The 25,748-nt window shown below is 48.8% G+C and overlaps 1 protein-coding gene across 1 annotated transcript in view; it reads right to left on the bottom strand.

Moving 5' to 3' along the window:
- The window catches only part of LOC8050565 (bestrophin-3), a 48,911-nt gene extending 26,188 nt beyond the window's left edge, over positions 1-22,723 (bottom strand). The window contains exons 1-5 of the mRNA XM_040222850.2: positions 22,711-22,723; positions 22,446-22,458; positions 22,227-22,361; positions 14,007-14,173; positions 11,271-11,428 (exon numbers count right to left, since the gene is read on the bottom strand). Of these exons, the coding sequence (XP_040078784.2) occupies positions 11,271-11,428; positions 14,007-14,173; positions 22,227-22,361; positions 22,446-22,458; positions 22,711-22,723 (486 nt within the window). The remainder of the gene's footprint in view (positions 1-11,270; positions 11,429-14,006; positions 14,174-22,226; positions 22,362-22,445; positions 22,459-22,710) is intronic.
- Between the last annotated feature and the right edge of the window lie 3,025 nt (positions 22,724-25,748).

Below are 25,748 nucleotides of genomic sequence, written 5' to 3'. Positions count from 1 at the left end.
CTTGCTCTCCAAATATTTGTTTCCCCTTTTTCCAGCGAATGCGTATCACGGCTCCCTAACAAAAATATTTGTCCACTTTCTACAAAATTGTGATAGAAAATAGTGTTAAGAGGCTAAAAATATTTGAAAGAAAATGTATCCACTTTTGTATCCACTGTCCATAGTCTTTAAGCCGCTTTTTTCTGAAGCGATATTTCTTTTCTGAACAATTTCGGGGAATGTTTAGGGACGTTGAATCTTGTCAGATTTCGAATAGAGTTCTCTTTGTTTGGTAATGGCTTGAGGCTATGCAAATTGGTGTTTTTTTATATTTGCCGGAAATCGGGAATTTGTACTATCCGGCGTGTGCTTCGCACTGTTATCATACTCTTATGACTGGTAATGATAGCGATGTCTTATTTATTTTTGCACTTACTTCCCGTACCCGAGTCGGCGTGAAAGTGAATGTATCATACAGCATGTTCACCGTGGAAAGGTTTTGTTAACTTGGTTCCGTTAAGAATCTATTACGAAGTGTACGATATGCCGAAGTCCTTCATATTCATTTATTTTTGTGAGTATCGATCTCTTTCGTATAAAACATACAGAGCTTCTGAAGTAAATCATGTATACATGAATGTGGTCCAATAAAATGTGTTCGAACCACTTACTGTTGTTGACCCCAAAATGCTCCACCAGCCAGGAGTCAATGCGGCGATTGTGTAACTTCAATGCCTTACAATAGAAAAAGAACAAGAAATATATATACTTATGCTTTGTGAAGTAAGTTGAAATATTGTTTGATACATTTTGCACGGACTCTATCGTAAAAAATAAAGCAAAAGTGCGTCAGTATTAAAAAAAAAAAAAAGAAACAGCGGCTTCGGGAGTCAAGGAGCTCCCGAGAGCCGAGCGAGGCGGGGAGGAAAGAGAGAGAAAAGGGTACCGGAGAACCGGGGCAGAAACGCCCAAACCGAAACCGAAACTAACTTGACCGGAAACGGAATCAGATTACACTTAATACCGCCCGCTAGGAGCGCTACCTGTCACTGGTCTATCTGGGCCGCTGGGGCCTATGGCAGTGTCCGCTCTTTACCTTGTGTATATTACTCTATGGATTCGGCGAAAGCGGTTCGAGCGTCGCGTGATCGGGGCGAGAGTGAACACGCACTTTCTAGAAAACAAAAGCAGGGATAAATGATAGAAGTTACGTGCGGTACATGAATAAACGGGAACTTTCTGGAGGACCGTGACCGAGCGTTGCTTTCTCAGCCTTGCGCGCGGCAATATAATCTTATTCGGTTTGTTTTAGAACGCAGCTCTTAGGTGCCCGTTTTCGCGTATAACGGCGTCGCCGTCTGCGTAACCGCGCGCATTGCATTATGTAACGCCATAGTTTCCCCGCTAAATTTAGCGGGAAAACTGAATGCTCAGTGTTGCATTATGGGACGTCACAAACCTACCCACCAAATCAGTTTCCCCACTAAATTTGGCGGGGGATGGAATAGGTGTTAAGGTCACGTGACGTCAATTTTCCCGCTAAATCTAGCAGAGAAACGGAATTTGTTCATAGGTGACGTGACACGAAGTCATGTGACGTCATTTTCCCCGCTAAATTTAGGGGGAAATTGAGTTAGAGTTGAGGTCACGGGGCGTCAATTTTCCAGCTAAATTCAGCGGGGAAGCTGTGGCAGGAGGGGAAGGTATGGAGGAGGAGGGGGCAGAACCAGTATCTGAGGTGAGTGATCTATAACTGACGAAAAAAACCATAGTGAAAACAGCAATAACGGACGATTTATTCTTCGACGTTTCGGCCGGAGTCCGGCCTAGGTCAGGAAAACGAAGGCCTGACTGTATACATATATATATTTTTTTTTAAATGTCTAGCACGGTATATTGCAAAATCAAAATACCTCAAGAGCTGTGCTCTAATTTCGCATTACAGAGATTTGTAAACGACCCTAATTTTGTTGTTGTTTTTCTGGATTAAACATAGCGTGTGGTATATGTCTTCTCGGTTCAGGCTGCCTTGCTTCTCATTACTCAAGAAACGCCCGTCTGTTATTCCCTGATACTCACTACTAGGTAAAATATATTTCCTATCTTCTTGCGCACACAGATTCCGTGCTTTGCGCCATTTCTGTTCGCACTTTCTCTCTCTCCCTCCCCCTCCCTCTCTCTCTCTATCTCTTTTTTGTTTTTTGTTTTTGTTTTTTGTTTCTTTTTCTTTTTTCTCTCTTTCTATCAAGCTCCTGAGGCCAGCCAGGCCAGCTTTTGATCTCCGCGTAAACGCCACAGATACGACAACGTGGCCTGCTTTCACGCAGGGGTAGCGGCGCTCCCAAACTCGAGGTATGTAATACAGATCGCCAGATGTTCCCCAGCTTTCGAGTTGTCTGTGTGTCTTATAAAGCATGACGAACAAATATCTCTGCTTTCAGGAACAGCAATACCGTTAGCGTCGCGCCATCGTCCGCGTTCTGACGACTCCTTTTCGGCGTAGGTCCGTTCACTGGGTGGAGGCTTCACCTCTGTCTCCGTCATGCTGCGGGGAAGCTTACCCGACGGAAATCGTACAGCATACCTCGGCAAACCTCACTCATGAGGGCCCTCACTCACCCTCACTCACCCTCATCTTCACAGGTGAGGTGAGGGTGAGTGAGTTTCTGAACCAGGAAAATTCATGAGTGTGAGGGTGAGTGAGGCCCGTGAGGGCCGTGAGGGCGGTGAGGGCTGTGAGGGCGGTGAGGGCCGTGAGGGCCGTGAGGGCGGTGAGGGTGAGGGCCGTGAGGGCCGTGAGGGTAGTGAGGGCCGTGAGGGTAGTGAGGGCCGTGAGGGCCGTGAGGGCCGTGAGGGCGGTGAGGGCCGTGAGGGCCGTGAGGGCCATGAGGGCGGTGAGGGCCGTGAGGGCCGTGAGGGCCATGCAACTCGGAGCAATTCGAATGCGTTTGAAGCGGCTGCATCCAATCAGGGACGCAAAATTTTCACGTGATACCTCGTGCCGGTGATGATGACACCGAAAGACTTAGTTCTGGTTTGAAATCGATCGTTTTTTTGGAAATAAACTGTTTGAGAAAGGTGCTTTAGTATTCTTAACAAGATTTAAATGCATAAAAACACGTTTATAACGCGTAATTGTGTCTAAATAGTGCAAGAAAAATAAAATTTTATGATGACGATGGCAAATTGCAGCAATTCGTTGTTGCGTGTGATCGCGGGCGGCCCGTGTTGCTGGTGTTGCGACGTAAAGTTTCTGGGCGAAATTGCCCCATCTGAAGCTGGCCTGAGAGGCGTGAGGGCCATCAGTGCGTGAGGGGCGTGAGGGGTGTGAGGGCCGGAAGGGCGGTGAGGCGCGTGAGGGCGGTGAGTGGCGTGAGAGCGGTGAGTGGCGTGAGAGCGGTGAGTGGCGTGAGGGCGGTGAGTGGCGTGAGGGCCGTGAGGGCGGTGAGTGGCGTGAGGGCTATGAGTGCGTGAGGGCCGTGAGGGCGGTGAGGGCCGTGAGGGCGGTGAGGGCGGTGAGTGGCGTGAGGGCCATGAGTGAGTGAGGGGCGTGAGGGCCGTGAGGGCGGTGAGTGCGTGAGGGCCGTGAGGTTCAGTGAGGGTGAGTGAAGGGCTGAAGGTGAGTGTGACTGTGAGGGTGAGGGTGAGTGAGGGGCTGAAGGTGAGTGTAGCTGTGAGGGTGAGGGTGAGTGAGGGGCTTAGGTAAGTGTGGCTGTGAGGGTGAGGGTGAGTGAGGGCGACCTAAAATGCCGACCTTTGGTAACCCGAAATTTACTCCTTTTCCCGCACTATCGTGACAAAGGCAGTGGAGTCAGAAAACTTAGCGTACTGTACTTTGTGGTGATGTTGAACAGACTAACCTGGGACGTATTTTGTTCCTCGACGACGTGAAAATGGTCGTGCGTACCATTTCTGAAAGAAAGCACTGCCAACGCTAACCCTCCAGCGGGCGCGGAACAGAAAGCTCACATTTCTTGCAAGCGCGTGCCCCAGCTTCGGCATTCCACTATTTCGCGTCTCTCCATTTCTAGAGAAGCAGGTACTTTTTTCCTTCCTTCTCGCTTCTCGCACACGTTTTCATCATATGTGCGCTTACTTAACTCCTCAAAGGAAAAAAAGAAAAGAAAAAGAAAAGAAACAAGGCAGTAGTTAAATTAGTGAGGATATAAGTTTCAGCCTATGCTGACGCAGCACTCCTGTGACGCTTTTCATTTTACAGGAGTGTGTACCCGGAAACTGCTACGAATCATCCTACTTGCGGGTGTTGGGAAGGGTGAAACGGAGGAGTGCAGCTACACCTATCGAAGCTCCGTGTACAACGCAGGTATGCGGAGCGCAAGTCGTCTGCTTCTTTTGCTGGGGTTGAAGTGACGTCAGAACGACGTAGAGTTCTGATTGGCTCTGACCGGAGGATAGTGGGTAGACTTCAAAGCAAGCTTCCTTGATGTCCACCAACGTTACTAAAACACTCAGTTGGGAAACTCGCCGTCGAAACCTGGGCCGCTGGCGTCCACCGAGACCGAGCTAAATGCGACAACAGCGCCCTTGAGCTTTTTGAAAGCCTGTTTTTGCGTAAAAACAAACGGAAAAGACTCTTTTTGTATGAAATTTATTGGAGTTTAGTACCTAATGATGGGCGCGTGATGTTTTTATCATCTTTAGTTCGCAAGGCTTTGCGGAACAATTAATATTGTTTTCATACAACTATGCCTCAGCGGGCCTTTCGGGTAGCACGTCCTGACCTAGGTGCATTTTAACGTCTGTAGTTGAACGCGGCGCGTCCGCCGGGGAGATGGGGGTGGCACCCCTGTAACCTCTACCGCTGTATCTGTTCTTATAGCCATAATAGAAGTCACGTGCAGTTCTTCCAGAGGCCGCTGCGGGAGAAATGGTGGCGTTGTGTTCGTCATTAGCTCGGTGCTCGGAGACAAATTGGGGCCACTTTTTCAAAGCTGTCCCTATGGGAGTTTCCCAACTGAGTGTTTTAGTAACGTTGATGTCCACCCACTCTCCTTCAATCTGAGCCAATCAGAGCTCGGCGTTCTGACGTCACCACAGTCCCTGCAAAGGAAGCAGACGATCTTGCACTCCGCATAGGGAATGAGTGTGCACGTGGTTACCGACAGAGAGAGAACGGCAGTGCGTGTCCTTCGAACGCCCGGCCTCAACCAGGCGCTCCGTGACGCACGGAACGCCGATGCTGGGATTGGGATTGGGATTGGGGTTTTATGGCGCAAGGGCTGCTGAGGCCAAAGAGCGCCAAAGAAGGAAACTATTGCAATGAGGGTAAGTGAGAAGAAAGGACTCTAGTGGTCAGGGTTAAAAATAAAGGAATGAGACATAAAACTGGATTAAATCACAAACAACAATGGGCATGAGTGAGAAACTGAAATTCACAATTGATGTAGAAGACCAATAGATTCTAAAAACTTAAAAACCTGCTTGTAAGCCACGAATGGTTCATCACCCAACAAAAGCATTGGGTGTAAGGGAGTGTGATTTCTGTACAACTGTGCAAAGTGAGATTGGCGTTCCCGTTCGTAGAAAGGGCACTCAATTAAAAAATGGAGAACACTTAGAGGTTTATCGCATTGTTCACACAAAGGGGCATCCTCCCCACGGAGCAAGTAGCCATGAGTCAGATGCGTGTGGCCAATGCGCAAACGACACAGTATTACTTCATAAAACCGTTCTCGGTGTCGGGCACTTGCCCATTCACCCAGGTTTGGCTTAATGAGATGCAGCTTATTGTAGATCTCTTCATTCCACTCGGCTTGCCATTGGGCTTGTATGCGATACCTTACAGAAGAGCGGTAGTCCACGTAAGGGATTCCTTTTATGTCTACCTCCCTGCTGACGCATGTGCGAGCGGCACGGTCGGCCGCCTCATTGCCTGGGATACCAACATGGCTGGGAATCCAGCAAAAGACAATGGTGCAATGCTTTCTAGCTGCCACAATAACTTTCTTCTGAACTTCAACAACAAGGGCGTTCCTTGTAGGCAGCAGAGAAGAGATGGCTCGCAAGGCACTGAGAGAGTCCGTAAAAACTACTGCCAGCGGTATCCTGTGGCGGGCTATGTGTTCCGTAGCCAGCAGGAGGCCATACAGCTCCGCTGTCAAAATGGTAGCGGCAGTGTTTATCCGCCTTACAACTTCCACTGAAGAGCCAATGACAGAGCAGCCAACAAAGGTCTCAGATTTTGTTCCATCTGTATAGAACTTTGTATGATCTTCATACGATTGAGCCAGTTCATAAAATTCTTGCAGAAGCGCAGCACTTGGAGTGTTTTTCTTGTTATACTGTGCAAGAGACAGGTTGCAGTGTATGTCAGGGTGCTCCCAAGGTGCTATGATGCCAGGAAATTCTACTACCTGGGATGCCACATCAAATCCGCCAGACTCGGCCAAGGTCTTCAGTCGCATACTGAACGGAGGGATCACGCTAGGTTTTGCAAGAAACAGTCGTTCCGAGCGTGTTTCTTGAACAACTTCTCGAGTAGGGTGCTGGAGCACAGATCGGATGCGAAGAGAGTACATCATGCCCAATGCGAATCTACGTCTCTCGAGGCAGCACTCGTTAGCCTCTGCATATAGACTGGGCACAGGGGATGTACGAAACGCACCTGTAGCCAACCGAAGCCCAAGATGATGAATGGGATCCAACATCTTGAGCACAGACTGTCTGGCAGACCCATAAACAAAGCAGCCATAGTCTAGTCGGGAGCGTACCAAACAGCGATAGATCCGCAGGAGGCACAATCGATCTGAGCCCCAAGACCGGTGCGAGAGAACTTTAAGGATATTGAGAGATTTGTGAGCTCTCAATTTCAGGCTTTTTACATGAGCAATAAAATTCAGTTTACTATCAAACGTAAGACCCAAAAATTTGTGCTGAGGTTGAACACTAACATTACTATTGTAGATTGTTAGGGAGGGTTCAAGAAGAATTCCACGTTTGCGGCTGAAGCAAACACATGCAGTCTTCTCAGGAGAGAACTTGAACCCATTACTGTCAGCCCACTTAGTAAGCTTGTTGATGCCTAGCTGAACCCTGCGTTCACAGACTGAGAGGTTACAGGAGGAAACTGAAATTTGTAAATCATCGACATAAAGAGAGTACTGCACCGACGGAGGGATTACTGAAGCAATGGAGTTCATTTTAACTATAAACAAGGTGAAACTTAGCACTCCCCCCTGCGGCACTCCATTTTCCTGCAGAAATTCACGGGAGAGTGTGTTTCCCAGCTGAACTCGAAAGGTGCGCCTGTCTAGATAGCTCTGAATTGCACGAAGCATGCGACCACGTAGTCCGAGGTCAGACAGGTCCCTCAAAATGCCAAAGCGCCAAGCCGTGTCGTACGCTTTCTCGAGATCGAAGAACACGGAGAGGCAGTGCTGCCCGTGCGCAAAGGCCTCACGCACAACAGTTTCGAGACGGACCAAGTGGTCGACTGTAGACCTTGATGAACGATAGCCGCACTGAAATTTGTCGAGTACCTTACCATGCTCCAAATAGTACATTAGTCTACGATTAATCATTCGTTCTAGTGTCTTACAGAGACAGCTGGTAACAGCAATGGGCCTATAACTGGAAACACAAGAAGCATCCTTACCAGCCTTCAAAAGTGGAAGGACATGTGCTACCTTCCAAGATGAAGGAAAATAGCCCTCCTGCCATATGCGGTTATAAAGATATAAAATAACATCGAGTGTAGAAGGATGAAGATGCTGCAGCATTGAATAATGTAAACCATCTGGTCCAGGAGCTGAGGGCTTTGTGTTATGAAGAACTGCGAGAAGCTCGTGCAAGCTGAATGTAGCATTATATTCTCCCTGTTCACCTCCTGAGGTTTTCAAGGGATTGCTCTCAGCCTTCAGCTTGTGTCGAAGGAAAGTAGATGAATAATGATGTGAACTGGATATATATTCAAAATGTTCTCCAAAAATATCAGCTTGTTCCTCGAGTGTGTCTGGGCATGTTCCATTCCTAAAAAGCAGGGGGATTTTAAATGCATGATAGGAACCATTGATCTTGTGTATTCGATCCCAGACCTCCTTAGGTGAGGTACTGCTATTTATAGTGGAAGCATAGCCTTGCCAACTTTCCCGCTTGGCTTTTCTTCGGACGTAGCGTGCACGGGCCTTCATTTTCCGAAAGGATATGAGGTTATCTCTAGTGGGGTATCGTCTCAGAATACCCCAGGCCCGATTTTGTTTCTTGCGTGCCTCTTCACATTCCGAATTCCACCAGGGCTTTGGCCTCCTAGGAAGAAATTGAGATGTCTGCGGGATGGACAACTTGGCGGCTGTGATAATGCGCTCGGTTAAAAGATGATTGAGTTCGTCAATTGTGAGACTTTCGAGACGAGAATATGCTAGAAGCGATGCCTGCTTAAAAAGGCCCCAATTAGCCTTGTCAAGCTTCCAACGAGGCGGGCGTGTATGAATTAAAGGAGGGGCTACGCTACAGGTTAAAAGAGTAGGAAAATGATCGCTTCCACGTGGATTGGAATCCACACTCCAGGAAAAATCTGGAAGTAAAATAGCAGAACCAATTGAAAGGTCGATGGAAGTTGATGACAAAGATGACGGACTAAAATAGGTTGGCTGGACCGTGTTAAAAAGACAGAGACTTCGTGTGGTTAAAACTGACTCAACAATTTTTCCTCTGACATCTTGACGTGTGCTCCCCCATAAAGGGTTGTGACAATTAAAATCGCCCATCAAAAGGAAAGGCTCTGGAAGCTGATCTAACAGCGAGTTAAAATCTGAACATTTCAAGGTGAAAGAAGGTGGTAAATATAAAGAGCATACTGTCAGAGCTTTATGGTGCATGAACCGAACTGCCACTGCTTCAAGTGGTGTGGACAGTGGGACCTCAGTGCAGGGAACGTCTCTCGGGAGGACCACCGCAACTCCACCAGAAGAATTGCCAGAGCCCGGGCGATCCCTCCGGAAAACCTGGTAACGTCTCAGAAAATTAGAGCGACTGGGACTCAAATGAGTCTCTTGCAAGCACAGCGCTCGTGGCTTGTACTCCTCCAGAAGATGCTCTACATCGTCCAGGTTTCTTAGAAGGCCACGGCAGTTCCACTGGACGAGTATTGAAGCCATTTTAGGGACAAAAAACTGGAGCAGATGGAAAGGTGAGTCAGTTGTTTCACTTCGGAGGAATTACAGGTTTTTTTGATTTTTGTTTCTTAGTAGTCTGCCACTCCATCTCGTCCTGGTCAGAACCCGGAGTCGACGAGGAGGCAGACAAGGCAGCGCTAGTGTTTTCCTGAGCCTTGCAGGCAGACTTGCTTGCCGGCCTGGGAAGGTCCGTGCCGCGAGGCCCCGATCCGCGGCCACGACCAGAACTGGGTGGAAGGGTGGTTGATGAACTGGGGAGGGGTTCTACCCCATCCATCTGTTCCACCTCGTTTCCCGACAAGGGAGCTGCATGCGACCCACACAGCTCCTTGGTTCCTGGCTGTCTCTCCAGAGACTGAGGCTGAGGAACTTGCTTTTTCTCCTCCATAGGAGTGCGGCCTGTGTTGACAGGTACAGCCAGTGCTGGCCTGTCCTGAGCAGAGGAGTCAGCTGGAGCGCCCTCTCCGCGAGAAGAGTGAGCCCGCTGACCCCTTGCCACCGTCTTGAAAGGGAGGGCGGGCACGGCTATCGCCGGCCCGGCCTTGCCCAGGGGAGCAGCATGCTGCCTCTGTTGTGGGGATGGGGCCTTTAGGTCGGCAACCAAGATCTCAGGAGAGACCTGAGTGGCCTTTGTCTCCGAGCGTGGTGCAGGGCCCCTGCGCACCACCTCGGCATAACCTCCCTTAGAAAGGAAGGAAAAGCGCTTTTTTGCATCTGCGTACGACAGGTTTTCTTTAACCTTAACTGCGAGGATGTCCTTCTCTTGCTTCCAGAGGGGGCAGCTTCGGTAGTAGGCAGGATGTGGTCCTCTGCAATTTGCGCAGTGTGCCTCTGCCTCGCAACCATCAGACACGTGACCCTCATTTCCACATTTGGCACATGTCTCCTTCCCACGACAGCTGCGTGATCCGTGGCCAAAGCGCTGGCAACGGAAACACCGCTGGGGGTTGGGGATGTATGGGCGGATGCGACAGTTGAGGTAACCGGCTTTGACCGTCTCTGGGAGTGCCCGTCTTTCAAAAGTGAGAATAACATGTTTTGAAGGGATATTTTCACCATTCTTGCGGAACACTATACGTCTGACATCAACGACACCTGAACTTTTCAGTCCCTCAAGGAGTTCATCTTCACTGGTGTAAAGAAAGGCTTCTTCAGACAGGACACCACGGACCGTGTTTAGTGTACGGTGAGGGCTCACCGACACCTCCACGTCCACAATGTTGGTCAGTCTGAGAAGCGCTTCGCTTTGCTTTTTAGTGTTCACTTCAACAAGAAGGTCTTCCGAGTGCAGTTTCTTGGCCTTGTAAGAAAATCCAACAAGGTTTTCTAGCACTTTGGCGACAATAAAAGGTGACATCTTTGCTACAGGTTTTTGCTCGTCATGTGAGTGAATAACAAAAAACTTTGAAAATGTTTCGACAGTTTCTTTTTCTATGGTCTGTGGTTCTGGACGCTGCCTCTTAGAGGTTCGTCCCGAACCGGGTTTAGGGTTTGCGGAAGCCATGAAAGGCGGAGGATGTTCAGAAACTGTGGCGCACCACCCACCACCGAGCCCAACAAGGGGATAGGTAGCACCCCATAGCAAGTATGGCTTGGCTGGGTATGCTACACTACCAGTGCTACCAAGTAACTATAACCAAGTGTGGTTCGAGAAAGGTATCTGTCTCCACCCAAGGTTAGCCCTTGCCGCCAAAGAAGGTGAGAATGAAAAAGAGAAGAGCAGAGAAAAAAGAAAGAAGGGAGGGGATAGTAGAAGAAAAGGCGACTGACTGAATCATCCTGGTCGGGCCAAGCCAGGACACCCGTCTACGGGAAGCGGGGGCCGAAGTGATGTATTGCCTCGCCCGGGGGGCCCCGAAGGGTCCAAACCTACCCCGGGCTCGGCTCAACCACCAGGATGCCCTTTTCCCCGGACACGGGAAAGCCACGCACAGCCAGACGTGGGCGGGCGAACCCGCATGGCTCGGGGTCCGTGGAGACGCCACTCTCCAAACACCTGCTTTCACAGGTGCCCCTTGCGGGGGAACGCCGATGCGTTCTCGAAGGTGGGAAGCTCGGGCTGAAGGCAGGACAACTGTAGCTCCTCACTGTCACACTCATCCTGTCAGTGACTGACTATGGTAAGTTTGGATACGACTGGTGCGCTTGGCGTTCTACCTCTAGGATGAGCTTGACCCCCTGGGCGTCGGTGATGCGGCACTCGTTCCTGGCCTCCCGCAGCAGGTTGATGAACCAGGTGCACGGCACCCAGAAGGTGTTGAACTCCGTGGACGGGATGGACTGCCACAGCTCCACCTCCAGCTTGGTCATGAACCCTGCCGTGGCAAAACGCCATGTGAATACACTATAACGTCGGCATAACGCGCCCCGACACAGGAGAGACTTCAAAGAAAAAGGATGTAAACGTATTGTTAGGTCCGCAGTTCGGGATTAACTTTATGACAGCCCCAGTTTATCTGGGACCAACACGTTGTTGTGGATACTGACATTGTACTGGCTGTTTGGTTAAAACGAAAACTGACTTTGTTTTTTTCTTCTCAAGAATAAGCTACCGTATTTACACGAGTAATCGACACACTGTTTATGAACGAAGCTTGCGGGTCAACTTTTCCGCGGAGTACGCGGAAAGTCAATCACAGTTGTCGACAAAAGATATGCCAGCGACTTATGGGTCAGAGATAGCGTCCTCACACAAAAGCTATATCTGCGCACATAGCATTCTAATGGGAGATCGTTTCCTTGATATCGTTATTCGATACAAGTTCTTTTTTTATTTTATTTTTTTATACGGGTTGTGATGATTGGCTGTATGTACTTGGGCTCTGCAGGCAAGTAGACGTAAGGAAGTAGTTTGTCTATACTTCGTTTCAGCTTCGGTCCGAGCGCGACCGATGTTATGAGCCGAAGGGCCAATCAAACAGCGCAAAAAGCGCAGCGTCATGGTGTGCTTTCTGTGCTTGATAAGACTAGCCGGCGGAGGAGCGCGCACATAGAGAAGGCGAATATTGGCTGGTCCTATCAACTACAGAGAGCACGGCATGACGTTGTGCCTCTTTCGCTGTTTGATTGGCCCTTCGGCTCATAACATCGGCCGCGCTCGGACCGAAGCTGAAACGAAGTATAGTAATCGCACTCCAAACGCCCAATTTGAAATCCGATGCCGAAATTTCAGATTTAAATAATGACAACCTTACAAATTCCGCGTATACATGGAGGTGAATGGCGTCAGATATCGGGAACGGGCACCAATTTCACTTTGAAAGTTTTTGGAAGTCATCTATAACTCTTGAAAGAATTCAACAGTTAAAAAGCGCCTTGTCAAAATCAATTTTTTACCTACTAGATGAAAGCGCTAAAAGCAAACAAACTCATTGTTATGATGGTTTCCAACTTTCAAACCTTGCAGCGTTTACACGCACTTTTGAGTTTACAATCACGTTTACACGCACTCACTAATGAGTTTAGCCATCAGAGATTGTTAAACACAATAGTGAGTGCAATGACTGTACGGCACTTCGGTCGCAGACTGACAATGTGCACAGAGAGTATAACAACATTAAGAGGCTCGTAAGAGAAACAGTTCGTATCAAATGTATCGGTAACTGTATCAGTCATGCTTCGATGCAACTCGGAAGTAGTTCCAAGAAATATCTTAACATGTATTGTTCTTGTCTTTTTTTTTTTTTTTTTCATTTTTAAGTGAACGTGCAATCAGTCATTTTGGGGGCAGGAATTCTGTTGGAGGACATATCAGTTCTCGTTTAGATAAGCACAGCCCTGTCAGACTCCGGCTGGAAGGAACGTAGATCGCTGTGATTGTTTTGTTCGAGGTCCCCAAGTTTTCGATTTGGGACTGAGGTCATCGTTTACGGTTCAGGTGAAGACCAGTGTGGGTAGGATTGTATAACAAAGGTTGACTTTCTGACGTTGGTGGTCGGTGATTAGGTTGTATAAAAGGCTTTCAGGAAATAAACGCAGTAGCTGAGTTAGAGCCGTTCTTTTCCCTCTCATTTTTTTTTTCGACATAGTTTTCCAGCTTTTACCACAGTCTCGGATATTCTACATTTTGATCAACATCCACCAGCTCGCCTGCGCACTCACTGTTGTTTCAGCTTTTACAAGCCTCTTTGAAAGGTTTTCAATGACGGGGCATTATTTCCACTGCGGGAAAATGTTACTACTCAATATAGTATTGGGTTTCAATTTTCATATTGTGGAAAATCTGCACCTTAAGAACCTTTGTTCGATTTTGTAATCAGACTAACCTTCATCGCCAAATATTGCACAAAAAAAAAAGAGATTCCCCTTTTTCAGAGAGCCTAATTTCAAAACTGCTTTAAGACGAAATTTCGGAAACGTTGTACTTGGACAATAGTGATACCTAAATTGATAAGAAAAACTCAAAAGTCCCAAACTAGAGCGTCGTCTGCTCTTCGCGCGATCCGGCGTTCGCCCTTTCGAACGCCAGAGCCTGCGCGAGGGATCAGACGACACTTTCGTTCACTCTCATTGGAGGGAGACAGCGTGTACAAAGACAAAAGCAGTCAGCCTTTGCCTCTATCCGCTAATCTTTCCAATCAGAGCTCGGTGCTCCGACGTCCTCACGCGCTCTCGTTTCCTCCTCTCCCGCAGTTTTTCTTTGTATACCGAACAGGCTTAGCCACCTAAAAGAAAAGGCTTACCACCTAAAAGACAAGGCCTGCCAGTGACGTCACCGGTAGTGGATCCCCGACCGACCCGCCCCAAGCGGCAAACACGCTGAAGATCAACGAGAGCTTGCCGCAAAACGGCAGACGGGAACGTCTTGGGGTCGCCTCGTGTTACAGCGTCCGGCTTGGTGTGACACCACGCCTCAGCCTTGCGTTCTATGGTGGTATTGCCGGGGTCACTCACCGGCCTCGATGAGGTGGTCCTTGGTCGGGAAGCGGCGCTTGACGGCCTTGCTGATGGAGCGCAGCACCAGAATCAGGCTGAGGTTGAGGTAGCGCATCAGCGTGCGGCGCAGCATGCGGCTGCCGTCGTCCTGGCCCGGCACGTACATCATCAGCACGTTCATCAGCCTGAAAATACAATTCTTCATTTCGCGTGTTCTTTTTTTTTTTCTTTGCGTGCGATTAGTTACATTGGCGAACGTCTATATTGGATATTACATTGTACTGGAGTAAAAGGTATTTAAAAAATACTTTGTCTGCCACAAAGTCCCCAGTGAACAAAATATCCGTCTCCTTTGAGTTTTCGAAAAAAATAAATTCCCAACGGTATTGCTCGCAAAAATTAGGGGAAGAGATCGCACTTTAAGAAACGGTTGTTCCCCCGTGATGCTGCATTTTACTTTAGAACCTCCCCCCCCCCCCCCCCCAAAAAAAAAAAAGCGGATGCTTGGTTAAAATCGATTCATAGCTCCTTGACAGAGGAGCATCAGCTGTTGGCCTCCATTCTACGTATATGACGAAATTACAAAGTCACGTAGCTGTCACGGCACATGTGGTGATTCGGTGAATTGTGGAATTTTCTAAAAGTTCATGTTTGTGAATATCAAAAAAGTACACAAGAGAAATAAAAAAAATAAACGCACTGTTTTTTTTAAATAAATAAATTTTAAATTATAATGTTTTACTGTATTCCGGTCATCGAAACAAAATTTGAAGGAATATATCGCTAGGTTTATTTAACAGTAACGTAAAAAATGTGAATCTGAAAAAAAAAAAGAAACAAACTCATTTAATTCATTCGTTTTTTTTGTTTTTTTTTTTAGTAAAGCTATACCCACTACTTAGTGAACTTCGGCCGGAAATGGCTGTACGCACTACGCGGTGAGCTCATGCCATTTGGGTCACCCTTTTCGAACGGCAGGTGTATCACTGGGGAGCACTAAGGAACACCCCCCACCCCCGCCTGCGTTCACGCCGCTTCGCGGCGACAGTGTGCGGCAGCTAATTACAAAACTTCACCCGTACACGCCGCTTCGCGGCGTCCAGCCGGCAACCCAAGCCCCGCTGTCCCCGATTGCACCTCCGGAAAGGGAGTCCCATACCATTTAGTTCTGCGAAATTTTCTCGACAACGTTCGTTTCTTTTCTTTAATTCTTTTTTTAGTGTTCATCGTAGAAAAGACATGTAAATATCGCCAAATGCCTCGACAAAACGATATGTTCAAAAAGAAAGAAGAAGAGTAGGCCCACCGCGGATCGAACCCGCGTCCACTTCCGTATGAAGCAGACATCAAAGTTACTGGAGCAAGCTCAGTTTCACAGCTCCGCCCGCGACGTGGGCTTAGTGGCAGTCACGAGAATTAGCAGCGCTGCAGTCGAGTCTTACTTCCGGATTGTCTAGCCGGCCAAGTTTGAATAGCAACACTTGAGCTTGGGCGAGAGTGTGATTCATACTAGCACTTCACAGAGCAAGGAAACCGACGCACACAAAAATAAATTTCAAACACTCAAAGAAAGAACACTCACAATGCGCTGACTCTGATTTATGTGGTGTATTACACTTCATGTTCATCATCTTTCTTACTATTATACACATTGTTAATAAAAAAAGGAAGAAGAAAAAGAAAGGAAGCTCTCAACGCAGTGGTGGTAGACGACGCGCGAGACAGGGAAGTAAGATCCGACTGCAGCGCCGCTCGTACTCGTGACCGCCACCTGGGCCACTCGCTTCTGCAGGCGAGAATAGGGAGCTGCGAAACTGAGCTTGCTCCAGTAACTTTGGCAGACACCTCACCACTATGCTATGCCACCACTTAGAAAACGCGTTGTAACCATTCGTTTTATACACCTTTGCAAAAGGGATCCCTGCTTAACCTCGAACCGCGCGCCAACGTGAGGCGGACCTACTCTCCAGCCAGGACAAATCGAAAAATTTCAAAAATATCTAAAGACTCAAGGCGCTCTGCAGAATGCGCCACAAGTCGCATGGCCTTTGCATCAACGATGGCTGCGCTCGCGGCAGCTCTGGCTTCCACAACATGCAGGAACAGAGGCTGCGATCGTTATAAAGTCAGCTCCAAGCCTTAAAGATGTGCCGTCCTACAATATGTGACGCTACGATTCTGTGTGGATACCTCCTCCTGCGTTCCGAGAGAGTAAGTGTGCCGCTAACGTAATCCATCGGCGATGCAGCAAACGGCACCATCTTGTCATCGCGCACCCCAATGACATGCCCCTGGCGCACCCCAGCATGGCGGAAACGGTACGGGGCGCCAGCATCGCTCAAAATGGCAGCGCACAGGAGCCTTCCTTGCAAACGTGTATACGAGTTTCGCGTAGTGCGTATAGCCATTTCCGGCCGAAGTGCACTACGGAGTGTGTATAGCTTTACCCCTTTTTTTCGCAACTGAAATATGAAAAAAAGATTCCGTTGAGCTTTTTTATGCACCAACCAGCGGCCCTCGGCGTCACGCAACCGCAGCACATCACGCGAATCTAGCATAGATGGATGGATGTTAATAACTATACCCTTTGTAACGGGCGGTAGCTTGCGCCACCTAGCCTAAGTCTAAAAATACAAACATATGACTAGAGCACACCAGCTCGGAGCACGTGCAGCGAAAGCTCGCGCCAGACCCAGGGACCCTGGGGTCAATCCCCACGCCTGCCCGTTTCGATCTGGATGAGCATCGTACCAGCGTGCGGTCGTGTATCACTACTGCTTGGTGCACGTTATAGAACCCAGGCCAGCGGTTGTACCGGACTGGTTAAATTTCCCATCTACAGCGAGTGACTCATCGCCTGTTGAGGCACACCAAGTCCTAGGCTGTATAAACGTACACACAACCCAATTCCTCACCCCCTTCTAAGCCACTTTTCTCCCCTAACTATCACCAGGCAGTGTGGGATATCACCAGGATTATCTTTAATTGATCAGACAAAAAGAAAAGCGTCCGCACCTGGTGTGGGCAAACGTAGACTTGTTTGTAAACAGTGCTTTCTTCCACACGTCATTCCACAGTTTGCAAAAGGTAACGCAACACGGGATATAAACATAAATCAAGCGGCGTGAGCTGATGCGACTTCCGGAAGCGAGGGAAGCACGCTCACAACCAACGAACAAACATCCGGCAGCTGCCACAAGCCTGTTCCACGAAAGGACTTCTGGCAGCGGCCCCTGGGTGTGGGGGATGTTTCGCGGAACGTCGGCCAAATTTCTCCCGCAAAAAACAACAAATCGCACAAAAAAAAGTGTTCATGTAAAAAGCAGGAACGCGCCGAGAAACCGAGGGAGAGGAGGAAACGAGAGTGCACGGGGACGTCAGAACACCGAGCACTGGGCGCGTTAAGTTAACGCGCTCGAGCGCGCTCCAGCGGTCAGAGTGCACTCGAGCTAAACTAAACGACATCGTCTCACTTCCGGTGCACGGTGGCGGAGCGCGCTCCGCGAGCTCCGTCGTCGGAGATGGTGCACGGGAGCTCGAACAGGTTGGTTTCCGGTGTAATGACGACGTTTCCGCTCTCGCGGCCAGTCTCGCGGTTACTCGAGGTGGTTTCACGCGGTCAACGCGGTGGTCTCGCACGAGACGGAAGAAACATCAAAACCCCAAGCGTTTTGGGCTCCGGGCCGGGCCGCCGGGACCAGAGGCGTCGGGTGTGTTGGCGAGCGAGTTCGCTTCCGAACGCTCCGAGGATGCCACCGCCACCGCGCTCGCCTCGCCAAACCTCGCCGACCGCGACCGCACCAACTGAACCCCGCGGCCCAAAGGCTCCGGCCTAGCCAGGAACGACACCGAGGTAGGCTCGGTCGTGGGTAGGAGCTGCTCGTTCTGCGCTACGATGCAGTGCTCGGAGCTCTCGGCGTCGTTCGTGCTTTCGCCGAAGCCTTTAGGGACTCCCTCGGACGCGCAAGTCGCGCCTGCTTGGATGCGTGGATACTTCGACGGCGATCGCTTGGCAGCTCGTGCAATCTTTCCGTCATCGTGGAAAATAAAAAAATAAAAAAAAACATGGTGCTGGTGTAGAAAGGTTTGCATACATCCTTCAAATGCTTGTCAAAGTTCTTCCTGTACCTTACCGCAATTTCAAGACCAGGCGAGCCAATAAATTCGGCTATTCAGCCGTCATTCTTTAAAGGTGTACTCCGCCGATTTCTTCATGGTCCCCGATTTGCTTTAAATTTTGCTAAACTCGCCAAACAACATCGCCAAAATAGTATCCCAAATATTAGGTCAAAATAATTTTTTTTTCACGAAGTTATTGAATTTACAATTTTGGTCCTCACCGTGTTTTTCAAACTGAAAGTCTCTACTGGCAACAATGAAAAAGTGACGTCATTGGAAGTGCAGGGGTTCACTCTTTGGACTGTAGAATTTGTTCCCAACTGATTTGAAGCAGTTTCATGGTGTCAAATGAATGCCTTGGAAGCTCGCTCCAGTCCCCGCGCTCCAGCACGGAACAAATAATTGGCATATTCTATTTTTTAGACTACTCGCCCGACTGGCAAGCTGAACTTCCACTGACGTCACGGCCCTGAAAAGGGCGGGTATATTTGAATGTCTGTTTTTGCATCATTTTCATTTGCCGATTTCGCAATAACTATTATGAATTTCACGATATTAAATAGCATTCCAGAAAGGGTAAAGGCCTGGGAGTCAGAAAATATAGTTAGTTGAGGTAGCTCAAAAATCGGCGGAGTACACCTTTAAGGCTTTGGAAAATTTAGAAGGCGTTCGGCGTACCTTTAATCGCCACACCAACAGCGTGCAGCATAAATACAAGCTCTTGCTGTTGCTGCCGTCTTTGCGCAGTTATTTCATCGAAGTCGTCTTCGAACAAGCACTTCTCAGACGGTGCGACGAGACGGGAGCCATGTTTAAGCGCGCGCCGGAAAGCCGGAACCGGAAACGTTAAAAAAATAGGCGTCAGATGGCGCCTCGGTACCATAGTGCGCCGTTAAGCTACGCTCCGAACCCGCGCGCTCGAGCGCAAATGTCCGGAGTCTGGAGCTCACTAACTTAACGCGCCCACTGATTTGAACGGTTAGTGGGCAGACCTGAATCTACCTGCCTTCGTTTCCACTGCCCTCATCGAACGCGTTAGCACGCGAAACACCGGCGTTCGGCATTCGCATTCAAACGTGTTCGACGAGTGCAGTGGGGACAAAGGCAGCCTTTGCCCCCACTGCCATAGCCTCCTATATACTGACAAAGCCTGGCAGATCGCCAGGAGAAACGACCGCCGAAATGGAAAAGGTGGAGTGGCAGACAACGGATGAGAGGAGAGCCACGTGACTGGCGCCCCGCCGCAGCGAGACGCCGAAACACACTTCTCCCGAACGAACAAGTGTGTTTCGGGTCCTCGCCGCTGCAAATGCTGTGCGCTGACGTCCAGGTTTCCCGAGAAATGGCTATTTGATGATCTCTCGTACCAGATCCTCGCGCTCCAATTCTGCGACCGGGCACTCTATGGCTCCATCGTCGAACTGCCAGGCTTTGTGAGTATGGAGCAGGGTGTAAGATAGACAGGTGGGGAAACGGCCCACAGAAGCCTACCGCAGCGCCGTGACCGGATTGTGTGCTCGTCTGCTTGCGAGTACCCCCGAGTTGCGACAGATGGCGCTGCGGCGAGAGGAAAAAAAGTCGGAATCGGATTTGCGTGGAACTCTATGGGAGAGTGCGCAAAATAAACCAAAAGCACGACAGTCCTCCATTGAAAATCCACGAGAAACCATCTCCGTCAGTTTAGCCGGTCGCCACTGGTCGCCTACCCGGAGTGAGAGTTCGCGGTGCTCCACATAGATGGCGCCACAGAAAAAGAGAAACCCGAGGGGGACACAATTCGGTCGCTCATTTGGCTCTCGTTTCCCCACCGGTCTATCTTACACCCTGGTATGGAGGAGGCAATGCCACTGCACCCGCCAAACGCTTTAGAACGCGGAACACCGGCGTCCAAAGTTTAGCTTTCGCATTCGAACGCATTTGATAAGTACAGTGGAGACAAAGGAGGCTGGGCGCTCTGTCGTCTCCTCATTTTCCTCACTCTCTCGGCGCATATTACGGAGTGTTTTTCAGCGCAATTCGGTCGTAAAACATTCGTATAAATAGACCAATGAACGGAGGAGTGTTATGAAACATTTCAAGAAGGTGTCTCCGCGTGGTGCATTTGTGGCACTCACTCATCGTGTCTGTAGGTTTCCGTAATAATATTTGAGCCGAAAAGAAAACCCCGTTATCCCTTCGCGCCTAGAGGAAAACGATAACAAAGCGAATGGTCGACGCTGCTACTCACATATGGCGCAGCATGAAACAAAAAACATGAAAGCTTCTTCTGACATGAACACACGAATGCAGATCTGAGCGCGTGTGGAGCCATCTCTGAGCAACGGCATCAAGCGAGAGTGTTTGATTCCGTTTCCCTCCCTGTGCATAGGCATAGCAAAACTTTTTGGACCTTACTTTTTTTTAAACAGAAATTGCATTCATGACAATTTTGTACGATAAACGCGCCACCTAAAGTCATATATGTTAAAAGTTTCATTGAACTCCGTTCACGGGCTTATTAATGAGCTCTTGTCTTTACGCCCGAAAGTGTTTCGAAGCACCTTGTGCGAAGGGGTACAAGTTAAAGATGCGCAAGATAAGCGCTGGCACGTAGCCGACACCACCTACAAGCATGCCAATGTCGAAATCTCGTGCCGCGGGACAGATATTCTCGCACGGAACGATATTTTCGGGCAACGGGGGAATGGCGTTTCAATTGCCGCAGTGCTCCGATAATGTCAAAAAACATGCGCGAGCTCCTGATTTCGTTGGGCGCGCCTCCATCGCACTCACGCAGAGTTGTTGGGCTGCAGCGCTGTGGAAACTACGCAAACCTTGACAACGCCAAACATCGAATGCCTCATTCACAGTGGCGGTTGAACCGCAGTCGCAAAAGTGGTTGCGAACGTGGTTGCTTAAAGTATCAATGGAGTTTCACGCGCATTTTATCCTGAGGGTGAGCGGATCCGCTTCGTGGTTGCGATTCGGACTCCAGCTTGAACGCAACAAAAGAGCTGTGTTTTCTTTCTTTTTTAACGATGTTTTTTTTTTGTTTTTTTTTATGCCAAATGAAATGATCTAAGTCAGCTGTAGTTAGTGACGGGTTAAGTGTTCAGTATATGATTCGGGGCGAGCTTTTTGCCTTTGAAAACACCCCGTCGGACGCGCAGCAAAAGCACGGAGGAAGGCAAGGAGCGCGCGCGCTGGAGGCGGATCTTCTACCGCACTCTTTGCCTGCCACCCTCTGTAAAATCAACTAAAGTCACTGGATACTAGCGAAAGTAGCGCCATACACCCCGCCCCATGGTCGCCATTTTAGCCTACCGAATGAGCAGTTTTTCTTTGATCTCTCCACTCTTGGTGAGCCGATCCCAATTCCAGGTGACAGGTTGCTTTATAAAGACATTTCTTCTATACCGAAATTTCGTTATCCACACACCGGCGGAATGAACTCACATCTGCGCACTGCTACCATATGCGGCATCGGTGCTAGGCGGCATCGATGCCGCACGCACCGATGCCGTCTACTGGAGTACCCAAGGACAACAAAATTATAATTGTAAGAAATCTGTGGAGATAAGCATGACTGATAAGCTGACATTGCATACACAATGCCAAAGTCGCTTATTTTGGCGAGGAAGGCCTTCTGCACGATGACGCTTCATGGCGATCTTGGTGCGACTGGTTCCGAACGACCCTCTCGAAGCTTCCAAGATTGGAAAAGACCGGAATAGCGATTGCCGTGGCAACAAAGACCGATCAGCAAATCTCGTTGCGAGGTTTTGGTCGACTGTGCGTTAGTTTATGTTTATGTCTGTCTAGCAGGCAGGGAAGGCAATGGCACTACTTTTACCGGGATCCCCTGACTTTAAAATCAACAATCGCCTCTTAGAAAACAAGGCCGTTGTGCTTGACATCACCGGCCGGAGGCCAGCGCAGGAGACACATTGTATAAGAGCGTCGCGTCAGCTTTCGGCGAGGTCCTCACTGACCGAACACGAGTCCCAGCAGAACGATGACGCGGCACTCTGTGTCTAACCTGAGCCTCGCGCTGGCCTACTGCAGATGAAGCAAAAAAGCAGCACTGCTGCCTTGCCGGCATCCAGGAAGCGTTGGCTGGAGTACGCGTCGCGGCCTCACCTGTCCGGCCAGGGGATGGCCATGTACTGGTTCCACCAGCGGGTGGCCGTGAAGGTAACGTAGAAGCCCAGCATGAAGGACAGCGGGATCATCTCCATGAAGGTGGAGCAGTAGTACACCAGCAGCTCGAACACCCTGCGAGAACCGCGGGCCTGCCTTTAGTTCCCCGAAACGACAACATCTGCTCAATAAAGACGAATTTCCCGTTCACTCACTCACAGCCTTTTCCCATCTACAACAATAAACACCGATTTCATTCACTGACACAAAAAATCTAAGATTTTTTTAAAGATCTGTTTAATTCACGCGTGTGTATATGTGCGCGAGCGCGCGTGTGTGCGAGCAGGCGTTTGAACGTGTACTTGGAGTGTCTAAAGGTATTATTCATCGTGTGAGGTTCTAGAGTTGGCAGAGATGCACCCCGAAGGCGCCAAGCCAAATTATTCCTCCAAGTTCATCCTCAGGTAAAATAAGAAGCACTTACAATATTTGTCCATGTTTTACACCTTCGAGTGATCTGCTGCCAAACTCGGCGCTAGTGCGTTGTGCTATTGTTGTGAAATATTGAATTGCGAGCACGAGGAAAGAGAGCAAATAACTCGATAAAGCGCTCGATGACTGCGTCGTGAGATCAGGGCCGATACTCGGGACGTGGAAGAAAGTTGTATTCAGTAGCGATGCTTACGACGATGTTAGAGAACTTAATAATGAGGTAAAAGAATTGCGCAGGGAGATTCGATCAGCAGTTATCAACTCGGAATCGAGAGCTAGCCACTGGTAATTCTATGTTACGAACAAGAACCGAGGAAATGAAAATATAGAAGAGATCCAACAATCTTAAAATCAAAGGGGTACCTTCCGATGGAGATCGCCAATACATAGTTACTAGAATTGGTTCTTGACGAACCTATCAGGGACGCTGACATTGACATCTGAAAGATTGCGAGTGAAATGTGTGCCTGGGTAATTGCTCTTAAAATTTTCAAAACATCGTTTAAAAAGTCTTCGCTTCCAAGTGTGATGCGGGAGCGGCGCCACGGAGCCCCGGTCGTTTCCGCTTTTTGTTATCGCTAGCATGTGACAGTGCTCAATCACAATGCAAGACACGCACAGAACCACGCTCGCTTTTGCAATGCGCCGCCTAATAATGATATCTGTTGAGGAGACGTGCGCACATCACTCTCGCGCAGCGCTAGCTCGATGGCAGCACTTTCTGTAAAGGCGCATTCACACCGGCGATGTAAGCAGTCGCGCGATGCAACCAAATCGCACCGCAAAAAAAAAAAAAAAAATAGATGGTCACACTGGCTTGCGCGATGAGCGAGTCTAACGCCTTCGTTTGCGAGTTGCTTCTCGAAAACTCTCGCTCCGAACGCCGTTGATTGGCTCAGCCTCTCCGCGACTAGATCGCATCGCAGAAAGTCGCATAAGCAAGTGACTGCTCAAATCGCGTCGCTTTTTGCCCGCGATGGTTGCTTGTGCGATGAAAGTTATCGCGCGACTAGATAGCATCGCCGGTGTGAACGCGCCTTAATGTCCAACCAGTCTCACGGCGCGTCCCGATATAGGCCTGTGTACCTACGCGCGAGTACAACATCCGGCATTATTTGCGTTTGCAAAGCCTGGTCCTGCCGCGGCAAAACATTCAGTCCACCTTTGGACGGGAGAAATTAAAAGACACCCAAAATAAAAAGAAAGTGGCCAGCCGAATAAAACTTGATTTCTATTTAATTAAGACGATGACCGCCCGCGTTCATCAAATACCTCATCAGCAGTACTCCAAGGCAGTAAGCCTAGTTCTGGCACTTGTTTGGCGACTTTGGCCCGTAGCTGCCAGATGACAGCTGAACTATCGGGAAGCGAAGCCTAACTTTGGCACTTGTTTGGCGACTTTGGCCCAAAGATGCCAGATGTCAGCCGAACTATCAAAAAGTGAAGCCTAACTTTGGCATTTGTTTGCCGATTTTGGCCCCAAAATGCCAAATATAAGCCGAACTACCGGGCAGTAAGCCTGACTCTGGCATTTGTTAGGCGATTCAGGCTCAAAGATGCCAGATCACAGCCGCCGAACTACCACACACTGAAGCCTAAGTTTGGCACTTGTTTAGCGAGTTAGGGCCAAAATATCCAGATTGTCGCCAAGGGAGGTCAGGTTTGGCTGTAGTTTGGCTGTAGTTTGGCTTCTTCGGGCATTTCAATGCCCTAAGCACCCAGACAAAAGCCAAATTTTGGCCCAGAACTCTGTGCTACCTGGGCCGCTTTCGGTGTTTAAAGAAGGCAAAGGAAACAACAACACAACTGTTCGGTTCGTTAGACGAGTGAAGAAAAATCGAAATCTGGCGAAGTCAATTCAGTATAAATTAACCGCAACGGCTTTCGACTACTTTAGCGCAAGTACCCGAGTCTAAATAAATAATGAGCGCTTGAATAGCTTAGGGAAGGTGTTATTCGGTGTGATCATTGCAAGGGAGTGAGTAACCGAATAAAAGTTTGTCTGGGCTAACGGTAGAAAAATCTTTGCACGCCAGGACGAAACCTTGGAGGTGTCAAAGATAAGCAGTCAAAGTGATGCCGAGAAAATTGTTAACCAGTTTCCGAATACGCATACAGAAAACAAAATTATGAATGTGAAGAGATTGGCAGCTTTAAAACGATACCGGCTGCTCCATAAATCGAAAGTTAAAAAAAGGTGAATTGTGATGGTACAAGAGGAGCGCAAGCTGCGAAACAGAAGAAACGAGAAAGGGGAGGGCCTCAAAAGTGACACAGTCATGGCAGCTTCAACACAAAACGGGAAATTGTACACTATCACAAAGTACTTGCTAAAGGGTATGCATGGCAGCATCAACACACACGCGGTAAAATACAAAAATTACTCTTCCTAATTGCAGAGTTCTTTGTTGAATACCTGCTGAAAAGAAACACAATACTTCTTACACACACTGCACATTGTTGCGTTCACTACCTGGTGTTCACGAGCATGAACAATCATGGGCGGGTAAAAGTCTTAGCGCCTAATAGTTGTATAAGAGCCCGTGGGTCTGTTAAAAAGTTGTAAATAATGCTAAGTGTCCTTTTGAAAGTTTTGCAGTCTGGCCAAGGGCCCAGTCTTTTTGCTAGAGATAGAGGACGTTTGTCAAACAGTCGAAGACGAATCTTCATCCTTGCATTTCTGTGGAAAAGCGTTGGGAGTCTAAGAGAAAGTGATTCACATCTTTATAGAAATCACCGCGCGCACTTACGTGTTGGAGACTCACGTTGCCTAGCTCAGTGTAAGAAGCTGCCTGTGGAAGCTACTGCAAGTCGTAGTCAGTATAAAGGAGCATCGTATTTATTTTTTGTTTGTTTAGTTTTGGTACAAGGTGTTAACTTAAGATCCAGGTCATTATGGGGAAGGAGAGGGTTGAGAAATTTTTCGGTGAACCATTGCTGTTGGGAGTGTTCCTCTCAGAAGTGCCGTAGTAGGAACTTGGCACCCGTAGATGTAAAGATGGACCGATCTATATTGTCGTGAGAATGCCG

The sequence above is a fragment of the Ixodes scapularis genome, unplaced genomic scaffold (assembly GCF_016920785.2).
Source record: "Ixodes scapularis isolate PalLabHiFi unplaced genomic scaffold, ASM1692078v2 ptg000317l_1__unscaffolded, whole genome shotgun sequence".
NCBI classification, from domain to species: domain Eukaryota; kingdom Metazoa; phylum Arthropoda; class Arachnida; order Ixodida; family Ixodidae; genus Ixodes; species Ixodes scapularis.
The sequence above is the reverse complement of the archived record's forward strand: the minus strand, read 5'-3'. Positions and strand labels throughout refer to the sequence as shown.